This window comes from Leiobunum rupestre, chromosome 5 (genome assembly GCF_980474605.1).
Source record: "Leiobunum rupestre chromosome 5, qqLeiRupe1.1.hap1, whole genome shotgun sequence".
In the NCBI taxonomy this organism is placed as follows: Eukaryota; Metazoa; Arthropoda; class Arachnida; order Opiliones; family Sclerosomatidae; genus Leiobunum; species Leiobunum rupestre.
Window position 1 is genome coordinate 22,501,565 of NC_143388.1, and position 23,392 is coordinate 22,524,956.

Genomic DNA, 23,392 nt, shown 5'->3' on the forward strand with positions numbered 1-23,392 from the left:
CAGGGAATTTGAAAACGATTCCAAAAGGTCTGGGAATAATCAGAATTTTAAAAAGGCCCCAAACAAAATAGGCAAATAATTGTTTTTAATCAATATTTTTCAAGATTTTACCTCAAAACATTCATTCATTCTACAAAAATGGTCAGGGAAAATTTGGCGTTTTGGTCAGGGAAAACCTCCTACGCATTGTAACCCGGTCAGCTGAATTAATGGCTTTAAAAGACGCCAGATGACTTAGGCCTAAGGTGGTGCCTTGGGTATTAGCCTAGCTGATTATTATTATTGTTATTAACCTGGAAATGTCAGGGAATTTAATTCCTGAAATTTTGTACGAACCTTGTTAATATAAGTGACTTTCTTAAAACATTGGGCGATTTAGGAGTAATATTTGGCTAGGAAATCTTCCAGTTCTTAGCTGGCAACTCTGTGTTCTGGAATGTGTCTTGGGGGTGGGAATGGCTTCCTCCATTTTTCCATTTTATCCCAATTTGTGTCGCTGTCAGTGGCTGTCAACTTGTTTGTGTTTACTACCTGTCCGTTGAATCCTCTTTTTATCTTCAATAGCTATTTATTTTCCGTCTGCTTTCGGTATTTGCTATTTGGTTCTCGTACGTCCGGTTTATTGGGGATGTTAGCCGCTTCGTAGCCCTAGCTTAAGGGTCTTACCGATAAAAGTTGCTTGTTTTTGGAGGTATTTTTAGTATTACCTTTAAGAAGATTTAATGGTGTTTTGGCTTAACGGAGTCAAACTTTTTAGTTACTCGAAGTTTGGTCTAGTCACTAAGGGTTGCTTCAAATATTTGTTTTATGTGGTTGATCTGGGAAGATGGGTTCACTTATCGGAATATAAAAGTTGGAGAGTCATAATAAGGGTTTCTATAAAATACGGGAGGTCACGTGTAAATGTTTTTTCTACGTCACTAGCTATAGTTATTGAAGATAGAGAGAGCGCGCTTGAAACACCTAATAATTAAATAAATCAATAAAAACAGAGTTCTGTTATTAGCAGGGTTACCGCAGTACTCGAAAAACATGCGGAAAACGTAGGAAAGTCAGGGAATTTAATTTTGGTTGCAAATGGAAAATGTTTACTAAAAATGTGTTAAAGAATTTTAACTTGGATCCAAAAGGCGGGTACTTATATAGGTACCCCTCGCGTTGATTGAATCGCTTGTAAATTGGCCCATAAAATTAAATTACAGAAAATTTTATAAACAATATTTTTAAACGGGATATATAATTGAGGTTAAAGTTCACTAAATAGAGTATAAGTTGTCTAACTATAATACTCTACAATGACTCTCTGACGACGTTATCCTTTGGCTATTGTAAATTTTAGCTTCTTTTGCCGTAAATAGATGGCACCACGCTCTCCAGTACAGTCGCGTTTTTCGAAGAATCGGATAGATTCATGGCCATCTCTAATAACAGGGGCCTTTTCATAATGCAGGTGGCAATGATAGGGCCGACAGTTGCTTTAAGACGAAATCGGAGACATTAATAGTTAAGCAGGGTACACGAAAACAAATGTTTGTGTTTAGACCATGATCACAGCCATAACAAGGCGTGTTTTAGTATTGGTTGTACCCGCTAGCAGACGACAAAATCCGATTTACTCCTTTACACCTCCTTTTCAGGAGGAGTAAAAAGAGTAACCATTATACTCCGGAACAAGCGAATAGTTTATGGGCCGGAGTAATTATCATCCCGGAACAGGCAAAAAAAAAACGTTTTAGGTTAAAAAGAGTACACCTTTAACAAGATTGCCCAAATCCTAAGGGCAAAGTAGGTCTATCTTTGGATTTTTTCTACTGACTTTTATATGATGGACGCCCTAGCAGAAAGTGATCGAAAAATACAGCATACTTAATTTGGACTTGTTATTTAGGGTCAAATTAGGTGTTTCAATGTTATTTACACCTAAATGTGAAGGGGAACACTTTTCTAATTGAAACCAACTTTGTATCTCTAATGGTTCTCGAGATAAACTCGAGATAAATTTTAAATGACCTTGAAGACGTGGTTCAAGGTCATGGACATTTCCGTTGCCAAGTGACGTTCTATGGGTCCTGAAAGTTTCCAATTCGTAGCTAAAACACAATTTTAGCTATTGGCGCTGTATCGTTTTTTAGTTAACACCGTGTATAGGGCAAACTAGTTTTAGAAGCTAGATCAACTCGGTCTGTAACTGTTAGGATGGATTTAAATAAGATTACAGATTATGTCTCGAAATAAATATCTAAGGAATTACATGTAGTTTTTATTGATAAAAGAATATGTCATAAATCTATAATTTCATCAGACGTTTTTAAGTTTGTTATAGAAAACTGTACGTGTTTGCTAACCAAGCTAACTCGGTTTTTGAGTTATCTATACTTGGAGTCAAGGTTTGTGAGATGAAATCTACTAATTTTAATTGTATTCAAATAGGTGGCTAAATATAAAGTAATTTTAGCAGTCAACCTTGGGTTATAGGTTACACTGATTAGAAAAATTGGTAACTTTAGGCCTTGACGGTTTGTTTTGATTTTGACCCGGAGTCTGAGAGCTTGCTTGCTTACTCCGATTATTTTTTACTTTAACCGTTTGAGATGCCCTTATCTTCTAGCATCTTCGCATTTTGATTGAATCCGTACATTAGAGAGGGTCACTTCTCATGTGATCCGCTTCTGCCTTTACTAGTTTCGTAGGATGGGTTAACCTGTTTAATATCAGACTGAACACTATCGATTAAAATCCATGACAATTTGGTTAATACATAATCAAAACGGACCTAATATTAAAAAAACGGATAAAACTAATATTATACGGTCAGTTTTATCCGTTTATCTCACCCTGACGCTAAATCGATTTCAAATCATTTAATTTCGTGAACGTTTAAATACTTCTCACGTTGTCGTTCAAAGTTCTAGAGCGTCCTGCTTAACCTCTATATTATTGGCTGGAAGTCCTGGAGTTGCTATAATCTCGAAGAAAGACTTAGTAAGATTTTAAAAGAAACTTATCGAATTGCTGTTGGGACACCATTTGACGTCTCTGGCATTTTTACACGAAATCGTTTACAAAATTTAGTAGAAATGAAAGCATCAGAAAATTTAAAATACTTGCTTACCTGGGAAATTTCAACTGATTCTCAGATAAGTTGCGTTATCTGAACCGAGGAAATAATTACGATAGATCTGATATCAGATTATACGAATTTACCTTCATATATTATCAGATTAGTTGATATGGCTCAAAATGTAAATCAGAAACTAATTTGAATTCCTCTTAAACCGGGTGGATTTAAGATGACTCACAGCTCTAAATTTCCCTAGATTAAATCTGAAAATTACGACTGAATAAACTGAGCAGTTAGCCGTTGGAAGAGCACTATGCTATCTCAAGCCTTGTTTTAAATTATTTATCTAATCGGTAAATAGGTTTAAACTAAATTTCACCAAACACAAATTATCTTTTCTATAAAAGTATTAAAAAAAACCAGTTTGCGTGATAAAGGCCGACTACATAAATCTTCGGTTTACTCTATCTTTCACTGGAAGTCGGCTGACTGCATGGCACACGTGTATTGCAGTCAGCCGACTTCCAGTGAAAGACAGAGTAAACCGAAGATTTATGTAGTCGGCCTTTAATTGGCTTATTACTAAAACCACAAGTCGGATTATACCCCTAAGTATGACCCTGAAAACCTTTTGCGGAAATACTGACAGGTTAGTTTGATGACGATCAGGCAGTCCAGCTGTCCTATAATTCCTTTGAAATCCTATATTTTGAAACCTAATCCTACATTATCCTGCCTTTTCTTGAAATGTGTTATACTGGTTGTAGGCTTGAGTTAGTATTGTTTCTGAAATATTTAGTAGGGAATTATGTATTGTGACTAGCATATTTAGTAGGGAATTATGTATTGTGACTAGCATATTTAGTAGGGAATTATGTATTGTGACTAGCATATTTAGTAGGGAATTATGTATTGTGACTAGCATATTTAGTAGGGAATTATGTATTGCGACTAGCATATTTAGTAGGGAATTATGTATTGTGACTAGCATATATAATCAAACTTTGTCCTCTAGAATATACAGGGTGTTTCAAAATGTTATGCAAAAATTTTCTTCTACGATGAGTTAAAAGAGCGCCAGAGAGCTTCAAAGTGTGGCCTACTAGCCCCTGGAAGTAGGCTGCAACAAGAGCAAAACCAAGCAGCAGGGACTTTAAATACTGTTTAAGTTTACTTTTTTACGCTGGCTACCTCGATTTGTTTACAAAGTCTTTTTACCTATCACACGAACCCAAACCTTAATGTTCGCATTTTCCTGCTGCTTGGTTTTGCGATTGTTGCAGCCACCTTCAAGGGGCTAGTAGGCCACACTTTGAAGCTCTGGCGCTCTTTTCACTCATCGTAGGAAAATGGGGCAAGTGAAACTGGTCTTTAGAAAATTGAGCTTTTGGAGAGTAGGAAGTGTCATATTACTCATTACGTTACTTATGCTAAAACGATAATGAAAAACAACTTATTTTCGCTTAAAATTATATTATCTTTACATTTTTTTGTCAATTTCATCGTACAAAGTTCACATTAGACATTGAACGATTTAAATTTTTGTTTTTACGCACATTATTTTGTATTTACATGTTATAACAGTCTGTTTTAGTATTTAAATACCACTTTTAAAGTACGTTTTTTTACACATCTGTAAACTTAGAATACTTCACCACTTACGAAAATATCGCGTAAAGAATTGTATGGGAGCCAAAATGTAGGCGAGGTTCCCCTTACGAAACATAGATGGCGACACTGTGTCCATACATTGAATTTCCGAAGAACTTTTCCGGAATTTCGGTCGCGCCTCGTTCACTTTTGTTCCATAACCTCAAGGAAATAATCCCTTCAAACGTAAACCTATTTCTAACAGTCGATTTCGTCAATTCTAAGTCTTTACAAATAATTTTTCCGACATTTGTGGTTCGGAGCCTACCATGACCCAAATTGATAATTAATAGTTAATTATAATTTAATTAATGGAGTTTACTATTAGAACGTAGTTAATTTATGGACATTTCTGTAAATCGATAAACATTAAAATATGTGAAAATATTTTTATTAATTAATCAATCACAAACTTGATAATTAATTATAATTTATGTAAGGTTTTTTAAACATCCTTAATTTTTGGATATTTTTATAAACAAGCGGGCGCTGATAAATATTTTTATTAAATAATTAATCAGCAAATTGATAATTTAAAGTTAATTATACATTAATTAATGTAGGTTTTTATTTAAACATCCTTAATATGTTGATATTTATGTAAATCGATAAGCAGTTTGGTCGGGGAAATGTTTAATTAATTAAATAGATAACCATAATTAACTTATCACGATTTAATTTCAAATTCAATTTAGAACGTAATTAATTTGTCTATTCCTATAAATTGATAAGCAGCTGTCAGGGATAAAATATGTTCATTAATTAAACAGTTAACAATAATTATAATATTATGGTTAAATGTTTAAATTTAAATTAAATTAGAACGTATCTAATTTATGAATATTTCTATAAATCGATAAACAATTGGGCGAGGAAAAATATGTTCATTAAATAAATAAGCATCATTAACCTAGTATGATTCAATTTTTAAATTTAATTTAGAACGTATCTAATTTACGTATATTTCGATAAATCGATAACCAGTTGGGGGTTAGTTTAATGTAGGAAAATAATGTGTCATTTTTTCTATTGTTTTTTCGACTGATAAAAACGGATGTAAATTTTACTCCCATATTTTTTTTGGTATTTTTTAACACTGTGCTCTGGCGAAGTACAACTGCTCATTTCTTATCTGCCCTTTAAATGACTGTTAAAAACTAGGAAGTTTGAAAAAAGGGTCTGATAAAGGCCAAAAACTCTCGTTAGCCCCCTCTCCTCGCCACGTCCCAAGATTTTAGTTAACGATTAAAATACGGGACTGCGGAGGTTTTTTTAACTAATGACCTTTGAAGGGGGGGGGGGGGGTCGCGAATAAATGATTCTTATATTAAGCTTGGTTTCAATTGTTTGGCCATCTTTGAAAATTAAATCTTGTTTTCAGCTGGTATGCAAATTAGGGAGTGCTGATATTGAAATAGTAATTAAGAGATTCTCTCTTTTCACACTAAACGACTGTTTTTTTTTCAAATTTAAATTAAGATTAAAGAAAAAGTTCAACGTTAAAATTCGAAACCAATTTATTTTGGATATGAATTTTTATAATGTTATGTAATTACTATGAAACTACTTATTTTGTTCGTTATACTTACGACTAAAATTTTAAATTTTGAAAACTTAAATTTTAAATTTCGAAGACTGCAGTTTTTTGTAATTTCGAAGACTTAGACTGCAGTTTTTTGTAATTTCGAAGACTGCAGTTTTTTGTAATTTCGAAGACTGCAGTTTTTTGTAATTTCGAAGACTGCAGTTTTTTGTAATTTCGAATGCAATAGTTTTTTGTAATTTCGAATGCAATAGTTTTTTTGTAATTTCGAATGCAATAGTTTTTTGTAATTTCGAATGCAATAACTTTTTGTAATTTCGAAGACTACAGTTTTTTGTAATTTCGAATGCAATAGTTTTTTGTAATTTCGAATGCAATAGTTTTTTGTAATTTCGAAGACTACAGTTTTTTGTAATTTCGAAGACTACAGTTTTTTGTAATTTCGAAGACTACAGTTTTTTGTAATTTCGAAGACTACAGTTTTTTGTAATTTCGAAGACTACAGTTTTTGTAATTTCGAATGCAATAGTTTTTGTAATTTCGAATGCAATAGTTTTTGTAATTTCGAATGCAGTAGTTTTGGTAATTTAGAATGCAATAGTTTTGCTAATTTCGAAGACTACAGTTTTGTAATTTTGAAATCGACAATTTTTATACGTTTGAATATCGTAAGTTGGAGGTGTAAAATTTGATTGAAATTTCACTTTGTCGTTTAGTGCGAAAAGAATAAGACCATTTCCAATATTTACATTCAACTGAAAATATTCCACACTTATTATTATATCAAAATATGAAACCCTCGTTATACATTTGTTTTCTTAAAACATGTTTTTTTTTCCCTTCGCGTTTTTATAAGTAATTAGTTTCTCTTAAAAAAAACGTCTTTTTTGGCATTAAATGTATCCATGAATAAGAAATGTCTCATCACATTATCCGTGTAAGGCGTCACACGTAGTTCGGTTTCAAAATGATTTGGCGCTCAAAGTGTCTTTGTTGTGACTCTGAGCCGCTGACGGCTCGCTAGCGATGTCCACGTTCTCCAGGGCGTAGTACAGTTTGTTGCCCAAGCCGTGGTGGGTGCTAGTCTTCCACCCGACAGTGCCTTCCGACACGGTCATGATGGACACTTCGTCTCTTTGCGGATGGTACGAAATGCTGCTGCTCCGGCGCACCGAGCACATTTTGGCCGCGTTGGCGCACCGTCTCCGGCACCGATACACCGTGAAGACGATGACCGTCAAGGTCATGATGACCAGACACGCGCCGGCCAAGGACGTGGACACGGTGATGGCCGTCACTTGGCTCCATTGGTGGTCGCTACCCGCCGGCGGCGAACCCAGAGAACTTATATAAAGTCGTTGTACCTGAGACGTGTTTCGGTTGCGAATGTTTTGGGGCGTCTGACTGGTCGGCGCGCTCGTGGTTGACCTTGACTCGACCTTCGGCGGTCGATTACTTAGAAGGGTCACCGGCGGGGTTACCAGTCTGTAAATTGGCGTGACTATTATATCCGTCCGCGACGTACTTGTGGGGATTGGCGGTTGATTGGTTACTTTGGAGAATGGTACCGACGGAGGCGTCTCCGTCGTTTCCGTGGTTGAGGGTAGCGTTCCTTCGACGCTCGAGTACCTTTCCGTCAATATAACCATGGCCGGGGAGTCATCCAAGGTTAAGTTGCGAGTGTCCAAGTATCTAGATGACGCGAATTGATTTAAATTCTCGAATTCGCTCTGGTTGGTGGTGACGTTGAGTACTTCCTGTTTCTCGGTCGTGGATGGCTCCGAGTCGGCGTTGGTCGCTTCGGTGAAGTCTTCCTCTCTCAGCAGCATGATCGGCTTGGAGTACATTCTAGCGGGAGTGTTACACCTGATTCCGTAACTTCGATAGAACTGGACGTTGGACATTTTGATCCAGTTGGCCAACCAGGTGATGTTGCTGCCGCAATGCCAAGAGTTCCCGCTCAGTTTGATGACCTTCATCAACGGGAAGAACGAAGGGAAATCCGACCGGATGTTGGTGAGCTTATTGTGCATCAGATTGAGTTCTTGGAGATGTCTCAATCCGTGCAGCACTCTGGCGGACCCGACCACCTGTTGCGTTAGATGCACGCTGTCGTACATTTCCAACTTCTGCAGGTTCTTCAACTGATCGAAGAGGTGTTCGCCGAATTCCACGACGGTCGGAACTCGGGACATTTGAAGGATTTTCAGCCCGTCTAGTCCGGCGAAGCACTTGGCTCCCAACTGCTTCAGGTTGTTCTGGGACAAGTCCAGCATTTCGAGTTTGGTCAGGTTGGCGAAAGCGCTTTCGCCGATGCTCTCGATTTGATTGGCCTGTAAATCCAGACTAACTAAATTGACCAAGTCGCAGAAAGCGCAACTGGATAGGTTGACGATTTTGTTTCGTTGGAGGAAAAGTTGTTGCAGGTGGGTTAGGCCTTTGAAGCTGTACGGGTGCAGGTTCTCGATGAGGTTCTCTTCCAAGTAAATGGCGTGAAGACTGGCTGGTAAGTTAACGGGCACTTTGGTCAAGCGGTTGCCGTTGAGCCACAGTCTCAGCAGACACTCCTGCCGTCCCAAGGCGTCGTTTTCGATCTCGTCGATGTTATTGTCGTCGAGAACCAAGAGACCCAAGTAAGGGTAACTCTCGAAGTCACCGGCGGAAATTCGCGTGAGGTTATTTTTGGCCAGGCGAAGGTCCCGAACGAAGCGAGTCAAGCTCTGAGGCACTCGCTCGAGGCCCGCGTTCGAGATGTCAATGTACTGAAGACGGTTCCCGAAGAAATCCAACCGCGAGAGCGTCTTCAGCGGATTGTTACTTAAAATCAAATGCGCCAAGTTCGTCAAGTACTGAAACGCTCCGACCTCGATGGCGGAAATTAAGTTATAGTCCAAATTAAGGTACTGCACTTTGCGCAACCCTTCGAACGTCTCCCCATTTAATTGGGTCAACTGGTTGGCGCGCAAGTTAAGTTGTTCCACGTTGAACAGTCCGCGGAAGGCCGCGTCGATGTTGGCCAAGTAATTGGCGCTCAGGTCCATGTACCGCAAGTTCCGTAAGCCGTCGAACACTTCGTACGTGACGTTCTCGAGATAGTTCTGGCTGAGATCGAGCCTCACCAACTTGACGAGATTGGCCAAGGCCCCGCCGTCCACCGACGTGATTTGCGCCTGTTGCACTTTCAACTCTTTCAACTCGGTCAGTCCGTTCAGGTCGGTGATGGTCAAGGTCGGGAGGACGAAATTGCGCAGTTCCAGACGCACCGCGGATTTGGGCAGATCGGAAGGAATCTTCCACAATCCGTCGCCGACGCAACTGACGTATTCGCCCACGTCGTCGCAGAAGCAAGCGCTCGGACAACTGTCGTTGACGTGACCGTAACTGACGTAGAGATTGGTCAAGAACAAAAGCCAGCCGGCGCGAGTCGCCCGTACCGAAATCATGGCTCGCTTAAGCCACTAATTATCGGCGTCAATGACTCTTAATCATCTCGAATGGCTTCAAACTCCTTTTTGGTCCGCTCGAAGATCCGCTATCGTTGACGACGCCCCGAGGTTCCGTATTCGGCTCCATCTAACGTCCGTGTTTGGAAATTAATCGGTCGATAATCTTGGCCGCGTTAATTGCAAACCTCCCAAAGAAAGTGAAAGGTTTGCCGGTTTTTGGTGGTTTCGGCCGCTGAGTGTCCTAGATTTGGTTTTCTACTTGGTCGGCTTTCCCGAGGATTTGCGGATGGGCCGCGAAATGCCGCAACCCAGAAAGAAGAATGCGGCTTAAAGGCGCGGCTGCGGAGCCCCGTGGAAGTGGATTTCAGTCCAACCTTTTTACTCGCTAGAAGGCGCTGCAACGACGACTACTTTTCGGGTGACGAAGTTTTCTTGGGAGCTTTCCGAAGACGTCGGCTGAACTTTTGCTTTTTTCGCGGCTTTACTGGTTTGCTCTTCTTCTCGGAATCTTTTTTGGGCCCCTTCAAAGTAGATTTCCGACTGGCCTGGTCTTATCTTCCGAAAACCTGCAAAGAAAAGATTATTAAATAAAGGAGGAATTAGATTTCGTCACCGTTCATTCCCCCCGTCGTCCGCCCCACTTTAATCCTTCTACTCTTTCATACTATAGATGGGATTTTAGCTGCCATCTGGAGAAGGGGTTAGTTTACACGCTTACGGTATTTGTTTGCTTTCATGGGAGGTGTTTGAATGATTTGTGTGGAGAAACAGGAAATTGGGAAATTTTGTGACTGTGGAATAATGTGACTTAAAATTTGGCACTGAGCTATGTGATTTGAATTTGGTCACTGTAAAATAATGTTAATTTCAGAAGGGCTTAGTTTCAGTTTTGTAAAATCAGAAGGGCGTAGTTTCAATTTTGTAAAATCAGAAGGGCGTAGTTTCAGTTTTGTAAAATCAGAAGGGCGTAGTTTCAATTTTGTAAAATCAGAAGGGCGTAGTTTCAATTTTGTAAAATCAGAAGGGCGTAGTTTCAATTTTGTAAAATCAGAAGGGTGTAGTTTCAATTTTGTAAAATCAGAAGGGGGTAGTTTCAATTTTGTAAAATCAGAAGGGCGTAGTTTCAATTTTGTAAAATCAGAAGGGCGTAGTTTCAATTTTGTAAAATCAGAAAGGCGTAGTTTAAGCTTTGTAAAATTTAAAGGGCGTAGTTTAAGTTTTGTAAAATTTGAAGGGCGTAGTTTAAGTTTTGTAAAATTTGAAGGGCGTAGTTTAAGTTTTTTAAAATTAGAAGGGCGTAGTTTCAATTTGGTAAATCCGAAGGGCTTAGTTTCAATTTTGTAAAATTAGAAGGGCGTAGTTTAGGTTTTGTAAAATTAGACGGGCGTAGTTTAAGTTTTGTAAAATTAGAAGGGCGTAGTTTAGGTTTTGTAAAATTAGACGGGCGTAGTTTAAGTTTTGTAAAATCAGAAGGGCGTAGTTTCAATTTGGTAAATCCGAAGGGCTTAGTTTAAATTTTGTAAAATCAGAAGGGTGTAGTTTCAATTTTGTAAAATCAGAAAGGCGTAGTTTCAATTTTGTGAAATCAGAAGGGCGTAATTTCAATTTTGTAGAATCAGAAGCGCACAGTTAGAAGCAAATGAATTAAATTTACTTTAATTGAAAACAGTATTTTAATTTATTATTTGAGGTTTTAATTTCTATTTTCTGGGTTAAGTTTTGATGGTGTTAAAATATCAAAATCAGGGTTAAGAGTTTAAGGGTATTAAAATGTGAAATATCGAGATCAGGGTTATGTTTTTAAGGGTATTAAGTATCGTAAAATATCGAGAACATTATCCAGATTCTTTGGGTATAAAAATGCAGTTAAATATCAACGTCCTAGTAAATCTTTTACGACTGTTAATATGGACGTTAAATATTTCATTTGTAATCTAAAAACTAAATGAACAACTTAGTTTTCCATATTTAATTAGTTTTCGTAAGCGTATGCAAAAATGCAAAATTAGACGAACAATTCAAAAGCAATAAAATAATCCTTCTCTTCCAGACGACGAAACTTCTAATATAATCTTTAAGTCAGAATGTAAATCGCTTTATCTATATATTGTCTTTAAACTTTGAGAAATTCGTAAAAGTCTCTTACGCGTCCGTGAAAATGTCGATGCAAATTAGTGGCCTTGCCTTTTAGCCGAGTTTACAAAGCGAGTCTGCTCCGTTTGTTGGAACTACACCAGCAAACCGGGCTGATTCCTAATTATGCAAATTGCGCTTGGTCGGGGTACAACTTCTGTTCTTTTCGTGCAAATGACGAGCCAAGGCTTAATCGTTGTCTTCGTCAAAGACTTCTCACGTGGCTGTTGCGTGGATGTATAGGCGCTATCGATTGTACCCAATTCCCCTCGCTTCACTAAAGTGTCAACTTATTAAATAGGTCTGCAATCTCAACATTTGAGATAAGTAAATATGCCAATTAATTAGATTCAACTCTAGACTTTAACAGTCAAATTAGTTAAACATTTATAAGACAAGAAGTGTATATACAAATTTAAATCGTGTGTCTCAAATGTGATTTTGATTTATTTGCATTAAATCGGATTTTTGAAATTAATTCTAATTTATATTTAAACATGGTATGCCTCTTTGTCTAGACGAATTGATTCATAAATAATTTGCGTTGAGCTGTAATGCAATGTTAGGTTTAAATTAATCGTCATAAAATTTAATCAGGAATCCATACCTCTACTTGTAATGCTTATCCTGGCGTATCACGTATGGTACGATCACTGACGGCTTTGGCCCCGCCTACGAGAGAAAAAATCTACTCTGCGCGCGCTCCCCTCTCACGTGGTTGTTTGTTAAGTTAACATAGTGACGTCAAAAAAACCGTGAGCCACATCAAGACGAAAATCTGCCGCGATAAGCATTCCAAGTAGACGTATGGATTCCTGATAAATACATTATTTTTTTAATTATTTAAATCACCTATTATACTTGAATATTTATGAAAAAGTACTCAAGTAATTTCTCTAACACTGCAAATTAAATTTCATTTTAATTAAAAAATAAACTAAATTCAGATTAATTTAAATTAATAATTTTAGTTTACATAATTATTCATAAATTTCCCAAGAACAAACCTGCTTGTTTCAGGGCTCAGAAGGTAACTGATCAGAGGTATATTCATATACTTCTGATTGAACAATTTTTCGTTCCCCCCGCAAGCCATTAATAATGTTAATGAAAATACCCTGTGAAACTTTTTGGAGTTGTATAAAAGACATTGTTTATAATTTTATTTAATGCGGTGATAAAGAAAAATAGTCTTATGTCCAGTAAGGGTGCTTTATTTTAATTTCCGCCGGATGGTGGCGCTGTTGGTAATGGGGTAATATTCATTTATGTCTGAGGGAAACACGTTAAAAAATAACCGGGAGGGCTCTGAAGAGTAATTCGTTTTTTTCACGCGACGCCCTTTGAAACAAAAAAAAGGCTTTTTCCGAAGTGCAGCTAGCCCATCACGCTTGTAATTATTTTGGCTAAAGTTGGTTTCCATTTTTTGCCGCCGGAAATTTTTCAAAGTAAAACGGAATTCACTTTGTTTGTCAAGACGTATTGATTGAGGTCCATAGAATAACTAAAACTATTTTCCTTCAAGGACGCTGGAATAACTAAGTCTATTTTCCTTTCAAAGTCCCTAGAATATTTGAAACAGGGTTGCCACACGTCAGGGAAAACAAGGAAAAGTCAGGGAATTAAAAAAAGGTCCTAAAAAGTCAGGAAAATGTCAGGGAATTAGATTTTCTCTTGACACTTTTTACAAGTTATTTTAATCTAGATCTATGACAAATTATTTTATTATCATTTATTTCTTTGAAAGTTTTGGTAATATTTTCAACAATAAAAATCTTACTGAAATATAAGTCCATTTATTTTCTGATAAAAGTGAAATGTAAAATAAATATTTTTACCCTAAAAAGTCATGGAAAATCTCTTAAAATGGTCAGGGAAAATCTCTTAAAATGGTCAGGGAAAATCTCTTAAAATGGTCAGGGAAAACAGGGAATTTTAAACTGAAAATGTTGTGGCAACCTTGTAAAAGTCCCTATTTTCCTTCAATGTCACTAAAATATCTAAATCTTTATTTTCCTTTAAGTTCCCTGGAATATCTAAGTCTATTTTTATTAAGGTCCTTAGAATTTACCTAAAAGTATCTTTTCTTTCAAGGTAATTAGAGTACCTAATCTAATCTAATCTAATCTAGAGTGACGCCCCTGTCAAAATTCAACTGCTCCTCGTCATAGAAAGTACAGATGAGGAATGGCAACTAGAGCTTTGACAAAATGTATCTCATAAGCTAGCTTACTTCCGGTTAATTTATATACTTAATGGACCAGGCTTAAGTCATAACGTTACCGGAAGTGAACAGGCCTAAAGTACCCCCCAGGTGGGTTGCTATTCTTCCACTATATTTTCTATATCCCAGTTCGGTACTCGGCTAGGAATAATAAGGAAATATAATTAGGGGAGGAAAGAGCCTATATAGTATACTTGGTCTCTTAGTCTCCGGTTCGCGGCGGTAGCAACTTAATCCTTAAACCGGAAACGGAAAACGACAAGATCCCCCTATTACGTAACTGAGTCGCATTTTCCTCCCATATCGACCGGTTTCGTTTTTCCTCTCGATCGTTAAACTTCAAAGCGGCTTAAACGCGCGCAGCCTTTACCTTTCACTTCTTCTTTGGTAACAATATGGGGTTAGCGTGGCGGCGTGGATGACTGAGGAGATGGAGAGCCGCCCTAATGCGTCGTCTGCTCGGGGACAATGTAACGCGATATATTCAAAATATTATCTCTCTCTGGTCCATTCCATTCAGACACACGCCCTCTCGCCGCCGTGTGATTCTCCCATTCGCAGAAAGAGACACCCATATCATTTAAAAGTCATTACTGAATTTATACGCTAGTCTGCTTTCGAAATCCCGTCTCGTCTATACTATAGAATGACTACAAAAGGAATTTCGTCTGATATATTTGCTGTAGACCTTATGACTCCACCCGAACTTTGAATGGAGATCCCTTATAATTTTGGGTCTTCAGTCAGTTACCGATATTAGCTTGTTTCGTTGATTGTGTGTTGTTTTGAAAGTTATAGGATCGCTATATTTCTGCAGCCTTTTTACCCTACTTTGTCTTATTGTCCTACTTTGTCTTATTGCCCTACTTTGTCTTATTGCCCTACTTTGTCTTATGGTCCTACTTTGTCTTATGGTCCTACTTTGTCTTATGGTCCTACTTTGTCTTATGGTCCTACTTTGTCTTATGGTCCTACTTTGTCTTATGGTCCTACTTTGTCTTATGGTCCTACTTTGTCTTATGGTCCTACTTTGTCTTATGGTCCTACTTTGTCTTATTGTTCTACTTTGTCTTATTGTTCTACTTTGTCTTATTGTTCTACTTTGTCTTATTGTTCTACTTTGTCTTATGGTCCTACTTTGTCTTATGGTCCTACTTTGTCTTATTGCCCTACTTTGTCTTATGGTCCTACTTTGTCTTATGGTCCTACTTTGTCTTATGGTCCTACTTTGTCTTATTGTTCTACTTTGTCTTATTGTTCTACTTTGTCTTATTGTTCTACTTTGTCTTATGGTCCTACTTTTTCTTATGGTCCTACTTTGTCTTATTGCCCTACTTTGTCTTATTGCCCTACTTTGTCTTATTGCCCTACTTTGTCTTATTGCCCTACTTTGTCTTATGGTCCTACTTTGTCTTATGGTCCTACTTTGTCTTATGGTCCTACTTTGTCTTATGGTCCTACTTTGTCTTATGGTCCTACTTTGTATTATGGTCCTACTTTGTCTTATGGTCCTACTTTGTCTTATGGTCCTACTTTTTTCTTATTGTTCTACTTGGTTTTATGGTCCTACTTTGTCTTATTTTATTTCTACTTTGTCTTATTTTAGTTCTACTTTGTCTTATTTTAGTTCTACTTTGTCTTATTTTAGTTCTACTTTGTCTTATTTTAGTTCTACTTTGTCTTATTTTAGTTCCACTTTGTCTTATTTTAGTTCCACTTTCTCTTATTTTAGTCCCACTTGGTCGCCTTTTTAGTCCCACCTGATCGCCTTATTCTCCTACTTGGTCGCCTTATTATCCCACTTGGTCGCCTTATTATCCCACTTGGTCGCCTTATTCTCCCACTTGGTCGCCTTTTTCACCCACTTGGTCGCCTTTTTCTCCCACTTGGTCGCATTATTCTCCCACTTGGTCGCATTATTCTCCCACTTGGTCGCATTATTCTCCCACTTGGTCGCATTATTCTCCCACTTGGTCGCATTATTCTCCCACTTGGTCGCCTTTTTAGTCCCACTTGGTCGCCTTATTCTCCCACTTGGTCGCCTTATTCTCCCACTTGGTCGCCTTATTCTCCCACTTGGTCGCCTTATTCTCCCACTTGGTCGCCTTATTCTCCCACTTGGTCGCCTTATTCTCCCACTTGGTCGCCTTATTCTCCCACTTGGTCGCCTTATTCTCCCACTTGGTCGCCTTATTCTCCCACTTGGTCGCCTTATTCTCCCACTTGGTCGCCTTATTCTCCCACTTGGTCGCCTTATTCTCCCACTTGGTCGCCTTATTCTCCCACTTGGTCGCCTTTTTAGTCCCACTTGGTCGTCTTTTTAGTCCCACTTGGTCGTCTTTTTAGTCCCACTTGGTCGTCTTTTTAGTCCCACTTGGTCGTCTTTTTAGTCCCACTTGGTCGCCTTATTCTCCCACTTGGTCGCCTTATTCTCTCACTTGGTCGCCTTATTCTCTCACTTGGTCGCCTTATTCTCTCACTTGGTCGCCTTATTCTCTCACTTGGTCGCCTTATTCTCTCACTTGGTCGCCTTATTCTCTCACTTGGTCGCCTTATTCTCTCACTTGGTCGCCTTATTCTCTCACTTGGTCGCCTTATTCTCTCACTTGGTCGCCTTATTCTCTCACTTGGTCGCCTTATTCTCTCACTTGGTCGCCTTATTCTCTCACTTGGTCGCCTTATTCTCTCACTTGGTCGCCTTATTCTCCCACTTGGTCGCCTTATTCTCCCACTTGGTCGCCTTATTCTCCCACTTGGTCGCCTTATTCTCCCACTTGGTCGCCTTATTCTCCCACTTGGTCGCCTTATTCTCCCACTTGGTCGCCTTTTTATTTCCACTTGGTCGCCTTTTTATTTCCACTTGGTCGCCTTTTTAGTTCCACTTGGTCGCCTTTTTAGTTCCACTTGGCCGCCTTTTTAGTTCCACTTGGTCGTCTTTTTAGTCTCACTTGGTCGTCTTTTTAGTCTCACTTGGTCGTCTTTTTAGTCCCACTTGGTCGCCTTATTCTCCCACTTGGTCGCCTTATTCTCCCACTTGGTCGCCTTATTCTCCCACTTGGTCGCCTTATTCTCCCACTTGGTCGCCTTATTCTCCCACTTGGTCGCCTTATTCTCCCACTTGGTCGCCTTATTCTCCCACTTGGTCGCCTTATTCTCTCACTTGGTCGCCTTATTCTCTCACTTGGTCGCCTTATTCTCTCACTTGGTCGCCTTATTCTCTCACTTGGTCGCCTTATTCTCTCACTTGGTCGCCTTATTCTCCCACTTGGTCGCCTTTTTAGTTCCACTTGGTCGCCTTTTTAGTTCCACTTGGTCGCCTTTTTAGTTCCACTTGGTCGCCTTTTTAGTTCCACTTGGTCGCCTTTTTAGTTCCACTTGGTCGCCTTTTTAGTTCCACTTGGTCGCCTTTTTAGTTCCACTTGGTCGCCTTTTTAGTTCCACTTGGTCGCCTTTTTAGTTCCACTTGGTCGCCTTTTTAGTTCCACTTGGTCGCCTTTTTAGTTCCACTTGGTCGCCTTATTCTCCCACTTGGTCGCCTTATTCTCCCACTTGGTCGCCTTATTCTCCCACTTGGTCGCCTTATTCTCCCACTTGGTCGCCTTATTCTCCCACTTGGTCGCCTTATTCTCCCACTTGGTCGCCTTATTCTCTCACTTGGTCGCCTTATTCTCTCACTTGGTCGCCTTATTCTCTCACTTGGTCGCCTTATTCTCTCACTTGGTCGCCTTATTCTCTCACTTGGTCGCCTTATTCTCTCACTTGGTCGCCTTATTCTCTCACTTGGTCGCCTTATTCTCCCATTTGGTCGCCTTATTCTCCCATTTGGTCGCCTTATTCTCCCATTTGGTCGCCTTATTCTCCCATTTGGTCGCCTTATTCTCCCATTTGGTCGCCTTATTCTCCCACTTGGTCGCCTTATTCTCCCACTTGGTCGCCTTATTCTCCCACTTGGTCGCCTTATTCTCCCACTTGGTCGCCTTATTCTCCCACTTGGTCGCCTTATTCTCCCACTTGGTCGCCTTATTCTCCCACTTGGTCGCCTTATTCTCTCACTTGGTCGCCTTATTCTCTCACTTGGTCGCCTTATTCTCTCACTTGGTCGCCTTATTCTCCCACTTGGTCGCCTTATTCTCCCACTTGGTCGCCTTATTCTCCCACTTGGTCGCCTTATTCTCCCACTTGGTCGCCTTATTCTCCCACTTGGTCGCCTTATTCTCCCACTTGGTCGCCTTTTTAGTTCCACTTGGTCGCCTTTTTAGTTCCACTTGGTCGCCTTTTTAGTTCCACTTGGTCGCCTTTTTAGTTCCACTTGGTCGCCTTTTTAGTTCCACTTGGTCGCCTTTTTAGTTCCACTTGGTCGCCTTTTTAGTTCCACTTGGTCGCCTTTTTAGTTCCACTTGGTCGCCTTTTTAGTTCCACTTGGTCGCCTTTTTAGTTCCACTTGGTCGCCTTTTTAGTTCCACTTGGTCGCCTTTTTAGTTCCACTTGGTCGCCTTTTTAGTTCCACTTGGTCGCCTTTTTAGTTCCACTTGGTCGCCTTATTCTCCCACTTGGTCGCCTTATTCTCCCACTTGGTCGCCTTATTCTCCCACTTGGTCGCCTTATTCTCCCACTTGGTCGCCTTATTCTCCCACTTGGTCGCCTTATTCTCTCACTTGGTCGCCTTATTCTCTCACTTGGTCGCCTTATTCTCTCACTTGGTCGCCTTATTCTCTCACTTGGTCGCCTTATTCTCTCACTTGGTCGCCTTATTCTCTCACTTGGTCGCCTTATTCTCCCATTTGGTCGCCTTATTCTCCCATTTGGTCGCCTTATTCTCCCACTTGGTCGCCTTATTCTCCCACTTGGTCGCCTTATTCTCCCACTTGGTCGCCTTATTCTCCCACTTGGTCGCCTTATTCTCCCACTTGGTCGCCTTATTCTCCCACTTGGTCGCCTTATTCTCCCACTTGGTCGCCTTATTCTCCCACTTGGTCGCCTTATTCTCCCACTTGGTCGCCTTATTCTCCCACTTGGTCGCCTTATTCTCCCACTTGGTCGCCTTATTCTCTCACTTGGTCGCCTTATTCTCTCACTTGGTCGCCTTATTCTCCCACTTGGTCGCCTTATTCTCCCACTTGGTCGCCTTATTCTCCCACTTGGTCGCCTTATTCTCCCACTTGGTCGCCTTATTCTCCCACTTGGTCGCCTTTTTAGTTCCACTTGGTCGCCTTTTTAGTTCCACTTGGTCGCCTTTTTAGTTCCACTTGGTCGCCTTTTTAGTTCCACTTGGTCGCCTTTTTAGTTCCACTTGGTCGCCTTTTTAGTTCCACTTGGTCGCCTTTTTAGTTCCACTTGGTCGCCTTTTTAGTTCCACTTGGTCGCCTTTTTAGTTCCACTTGGTCGCCTTTTTAGTTCCACTTGGTCGCCTTTTTAGTTCCACTTGGTCGCCTTTTTAGTTCCACTTGGTCGCCTTATTCTCCCACTTGGTCGCCTTATTATCCCACTTGGTCGCCTTATTATCCCACTTGGTCGCCTTATTCTCCCACTTGGTCGCCTTATTCTCCCACTTGGTCGCCTTATTCTCCCACTTGGTCGCCTTATTCTCCCACTTGGTCGCCTTATTCTCTCACTTGGTCGCCTTATTCTCTCACTTGGTCGCCTTATTCTCTCACTTGGTCGCCTTATTCTCTCACTTGGTCGCCTTATTCTCTCACTTGGTCGCCTTATTCTCTCACTTGGTCGCCTTATTCTCTCACTTGGTCGCCTTATTCTCCCATTTGGTCGCCTTATTCTCCCATTTGGTCGCCTTATTCTCCCATTTGGTCGCCTTATTCTCCCACTTGGTCGCCTTATTCTCCCACTTGGTCGCCTTATTCTCCCACTTGGTCGCCTTATTCTCCCACTTGGTCGCCTTATTCTCCCACTTGGTCGCCTTATTCTCCCACTTGGTCGCCTTTTTAGTCCCACTTGGTCGCCTTTTTTGTCATACTTATAGTATTTTAGTCGCTTTTTTGTCTTGCTTTTTGTCATACTTCGCAGCCTTTTTGTCTTACTTTTCCACTTTTTTGCTTTGGTCGTCTGGAGCCCATTTTATAGAAACAGTTCCATGGTAATCACGTATATATAAATGTTGATTGCGAAATAATCAAAAAGTTCCGAATGCAGTTCGTGGAAAAAATTGGGGATCGAGAATGAATCCAATTTAATTTTAGCGCTCAGATATTCCGGAGTAGTTGGCTCTTTTGGCTCTGAGCATTTTGGCAACGTCCGTTTCTTCAGACTGGTAGTTTACGATGTCCATTTCCGTCAATAAAAGAAGCTTAATTTCCGTTAGTCGAAAGAGGGAGAATAGTTAAAAAGTTGGTACAATGTCAATTGAATCGCTATTCGAGCGAAGAAAAAGTTTGGAAGTCGTTAGGAAGAGTTTTCCGGAGAAAATTGGATTTCATTTCTCCTCCGTGTCCTATTTTTTCGCACTCCGTTCTTTTTCTCTTCCTTCGGTTTCGTTCTATTTCCGAAAATAATACTTCCGTTAGCGCCACTGCGTAATGCTTCCGTTCGTTTCTCACGGATCCTATTCGCTATCACTTGACACTTGGCTCGAAGTGTCGCTAGCTTGGAAAGTTTGCGTTGTTCGAACTTATCGACGTTCTGGTCCTTACCAGTTTGGAGCCCTTGTCCATCGACTGGACGCCCAACTGGCCAATTAACTAACGCTTAAATATAGGTTCAATCAAGAACTTATCTAGGTTTACTGAGAACGTAAGAGTGTAGATTCTAGGTCCGCTAGTGTGATCTACTACCCAAGCTCCTCCCTTAAATACATTCAAGCTTGAATTTATGTAGGTTTACTGAGAACGTAAGAGTGTAGGCTATACCCAAAGCACCATCTTGGGCCCAAGTCATCAAGCGACTTTTGAAGCCTTTAATTCAGGTGGCCGGGTTACAATGCGTAGGAGGGTGGTGCCAAGCCCTTCATGCCACGCGAGCCAACAGCTCCCTGCGCTAACTATTACCGTTAACCTCTACATCTTTTTATGGAAGGGGAAACCGAAGAGCTATCCTCTAACTAAGATCCTCGCTTAAATACAAGTTCAAGCAAGAACTTATCTAGGTTTATCGTGAATGTAAGAGTGTAGGTTTCAGATCTACTGTGTAAGGTCCTCCATTTTCCCAATTGTATTTGGTAATATGGTAATATTGGAATGTACTATTCAACTCTTAATTTAGTTTGCGCAATTTATAGAAAATTTTGGGAATATTACGGCAATGGGAATTTAGTGAATATGAGGACAAAGGGAATTAAGAGAGTATTACGGCAATGGGAATTTAGTGAATATGAGGACAAAGGGAATTAAGAGAGTATTACGGCAATGGGAATTTAGTGAATATGAGGACAAAGGGAATTAAAAGAGTATTACGGCAATGGGAATTTAGTGAATATGAGGACAAAGGGAATTAAAAGAGTATTACGGCAATGGGAATTTAGTGAATATGAGGACAAAGGGAATTAAGAGAGTATTACGGCAATGGGAATTTAGTGAATATGAGGACAAAGGGAATTAAGAGAGTATTACGGCAATGGAAATTTAGTGAATATGAGGACAAAGGGAATTAAGAGAGTATTACGGCAATGGAAATTTAGTGAATATGAGGACAAAGGGAATTAAGAGAGTATTACGGCAATGGAAATTTAGTGAATATGAGGACAAAGGGAATTAAGAGAGTATTACGGCAATGGGAATTTAGTGAATATGAGGACAAAGGGAATTAAGAGAGTATTACGGCAATGGAAATTTAGTGAATATGAGGACAAAGGGAATTAAGAGAGTATTACGGCAATGGGAATTTAGTGAATATGAGGACAAAGGGAATTAAGAGAGTATTACGGCAATGGGAATTTAGTGAATATGAGGACAAAGGGAATTAAGAGAGTATTACGGCAATGGGAATTTAGTGAATATGAGGACAAAGGGAATTAAGAGAGTATTACGGCAATGGAAATTTAGTGAATATGAGGACAAAGGGAATTAAGAGAGTATTACGGCAATGGGAATTTAGTGAATATGAGGACAAAGGGAATTAAGAGAGTATTACGGCAATGGGAATTTAGTGAATATGAGGACAAAGGGAATTAAGAGAGTATTACGGCAATGGGAATTTAGTGAATATGAGGACAAAGGGAATTAAGAGAGTATTACGGCAATGGGAATTTAGTGAATATGAGGACAAAGGGAATTAAGAGAGTATTACGGCAATGGAAATTTAGTGAATATGAGGACAAAGGGAATTAAGAGAGTATTACGGCAATGGAAATTTAGTTAATATGAGGACAAAGGGAATTAAGAGAGTATTACGGCAATGGGAATTTAGTGAATATGAGGACAAAGGGAATTAAGAGAGTATTACGGCAATGGGAATTTAGTGAATATGAGGACAAAGGGAATTAAGAGAGTATTACGGCAATGGGAATTTAGTGAATATGAGGACAAAGGGAATTAAGAGAGTATTACGGCAATGGGAATTTAGTGAATATGAGGAAAAAGGGAATTAAGAGAGTATTACGGCAATGGAAATTTAGTGAATATGAGGACAAAGGGAATTAAGAGAGTATTACGGCAATGGAAATTTAGTGAATATTACGGCAATTTGAATTTAGGGAATATTACGGCAATTTGAATTTAGGGAATATTACGGCAATGAGAATTTAGTGAATATTACGGCAATGGAAATTTATGGAATATTACGACAATGGGAATTTATAGAATATTACGGCAATGGGAATTTAGTGAATTTTACGGCAATGGGAATTTAGGGAATATTACTGCAATGGGAATTTAGTGAATATTACGGTAATGGGAATTTAGGGAATATTACGGGAATTTATGGCAGGGTTAAAAAAAACCCGGTTTTTTAAAAAAAATAGACTCAGCCCAGTGGGTTTTTAGGGTTTTTTATTGGGTATTTATGGGTTTTATTGGGTTTTTTATTTTAAAAGTATTAAATATATTATGTTTATTAAATTATTATTGTTTATTAAATATATTATGTTTATTAAATATATTATGTTTATTAAATATATTATGTTTATTAAATATATTATGTTTATTAAATTATTATTGTTTATTAAATATATTATGTTTATTAAATTATTATTGTTTATTAAATTATTATTGTTTATTAAATTATTATTGTTTATTAAATTATTATTGTTTATTAAATTATTTTAGTTTATTAAATTATTTTAGTTTATTAAATTATTATTGTTTATTAAATATATTATGTTAATTAAATTATTATTGTTTATTAAATATATTATGTTTATTAAATATATTATAGTTTCAAGAAACAAT

At 39.0% G+C, this 23,392-nt stretch overlaps 2 protein-coding genes across 3 annotated transcripts in view; one reads left to right on the forward strand and one right to left on the reverse strand.

Annotated features, from left to right (window-relative positions):
- timeout (circadian regulator timeout) overlaps positions 1 to 23,392 on the forward strand; it is a 351,606-nt gene that overhangs the window by 17,223 nt on the left and 310,991 nt on the right. The gene's annotated exons all lie outside the window — the stretch shown is intronic.
- Positions 7,034 to 23,392, reverse strand: part of LOC149943831 (uncharacterized) — a 181,201-nt gene continuing 164,842 nt past the window's right edge. The window contains exon 3 of the mRNA XM_090175817.1: positions 7,034 to 10,266. Within this exon, the coding sequence (XP_090031943.1) occupies positions 7,217 to 9,697 (2,481 nt within the window). The 5' untranslated portion in view covers positions 9,698 to 10,266 and the 3' untranslated portion in view covers positions 7,034 to 7,216. The remainder of the gene's footprint in view (positions 10,267 to 23,392) is intronic.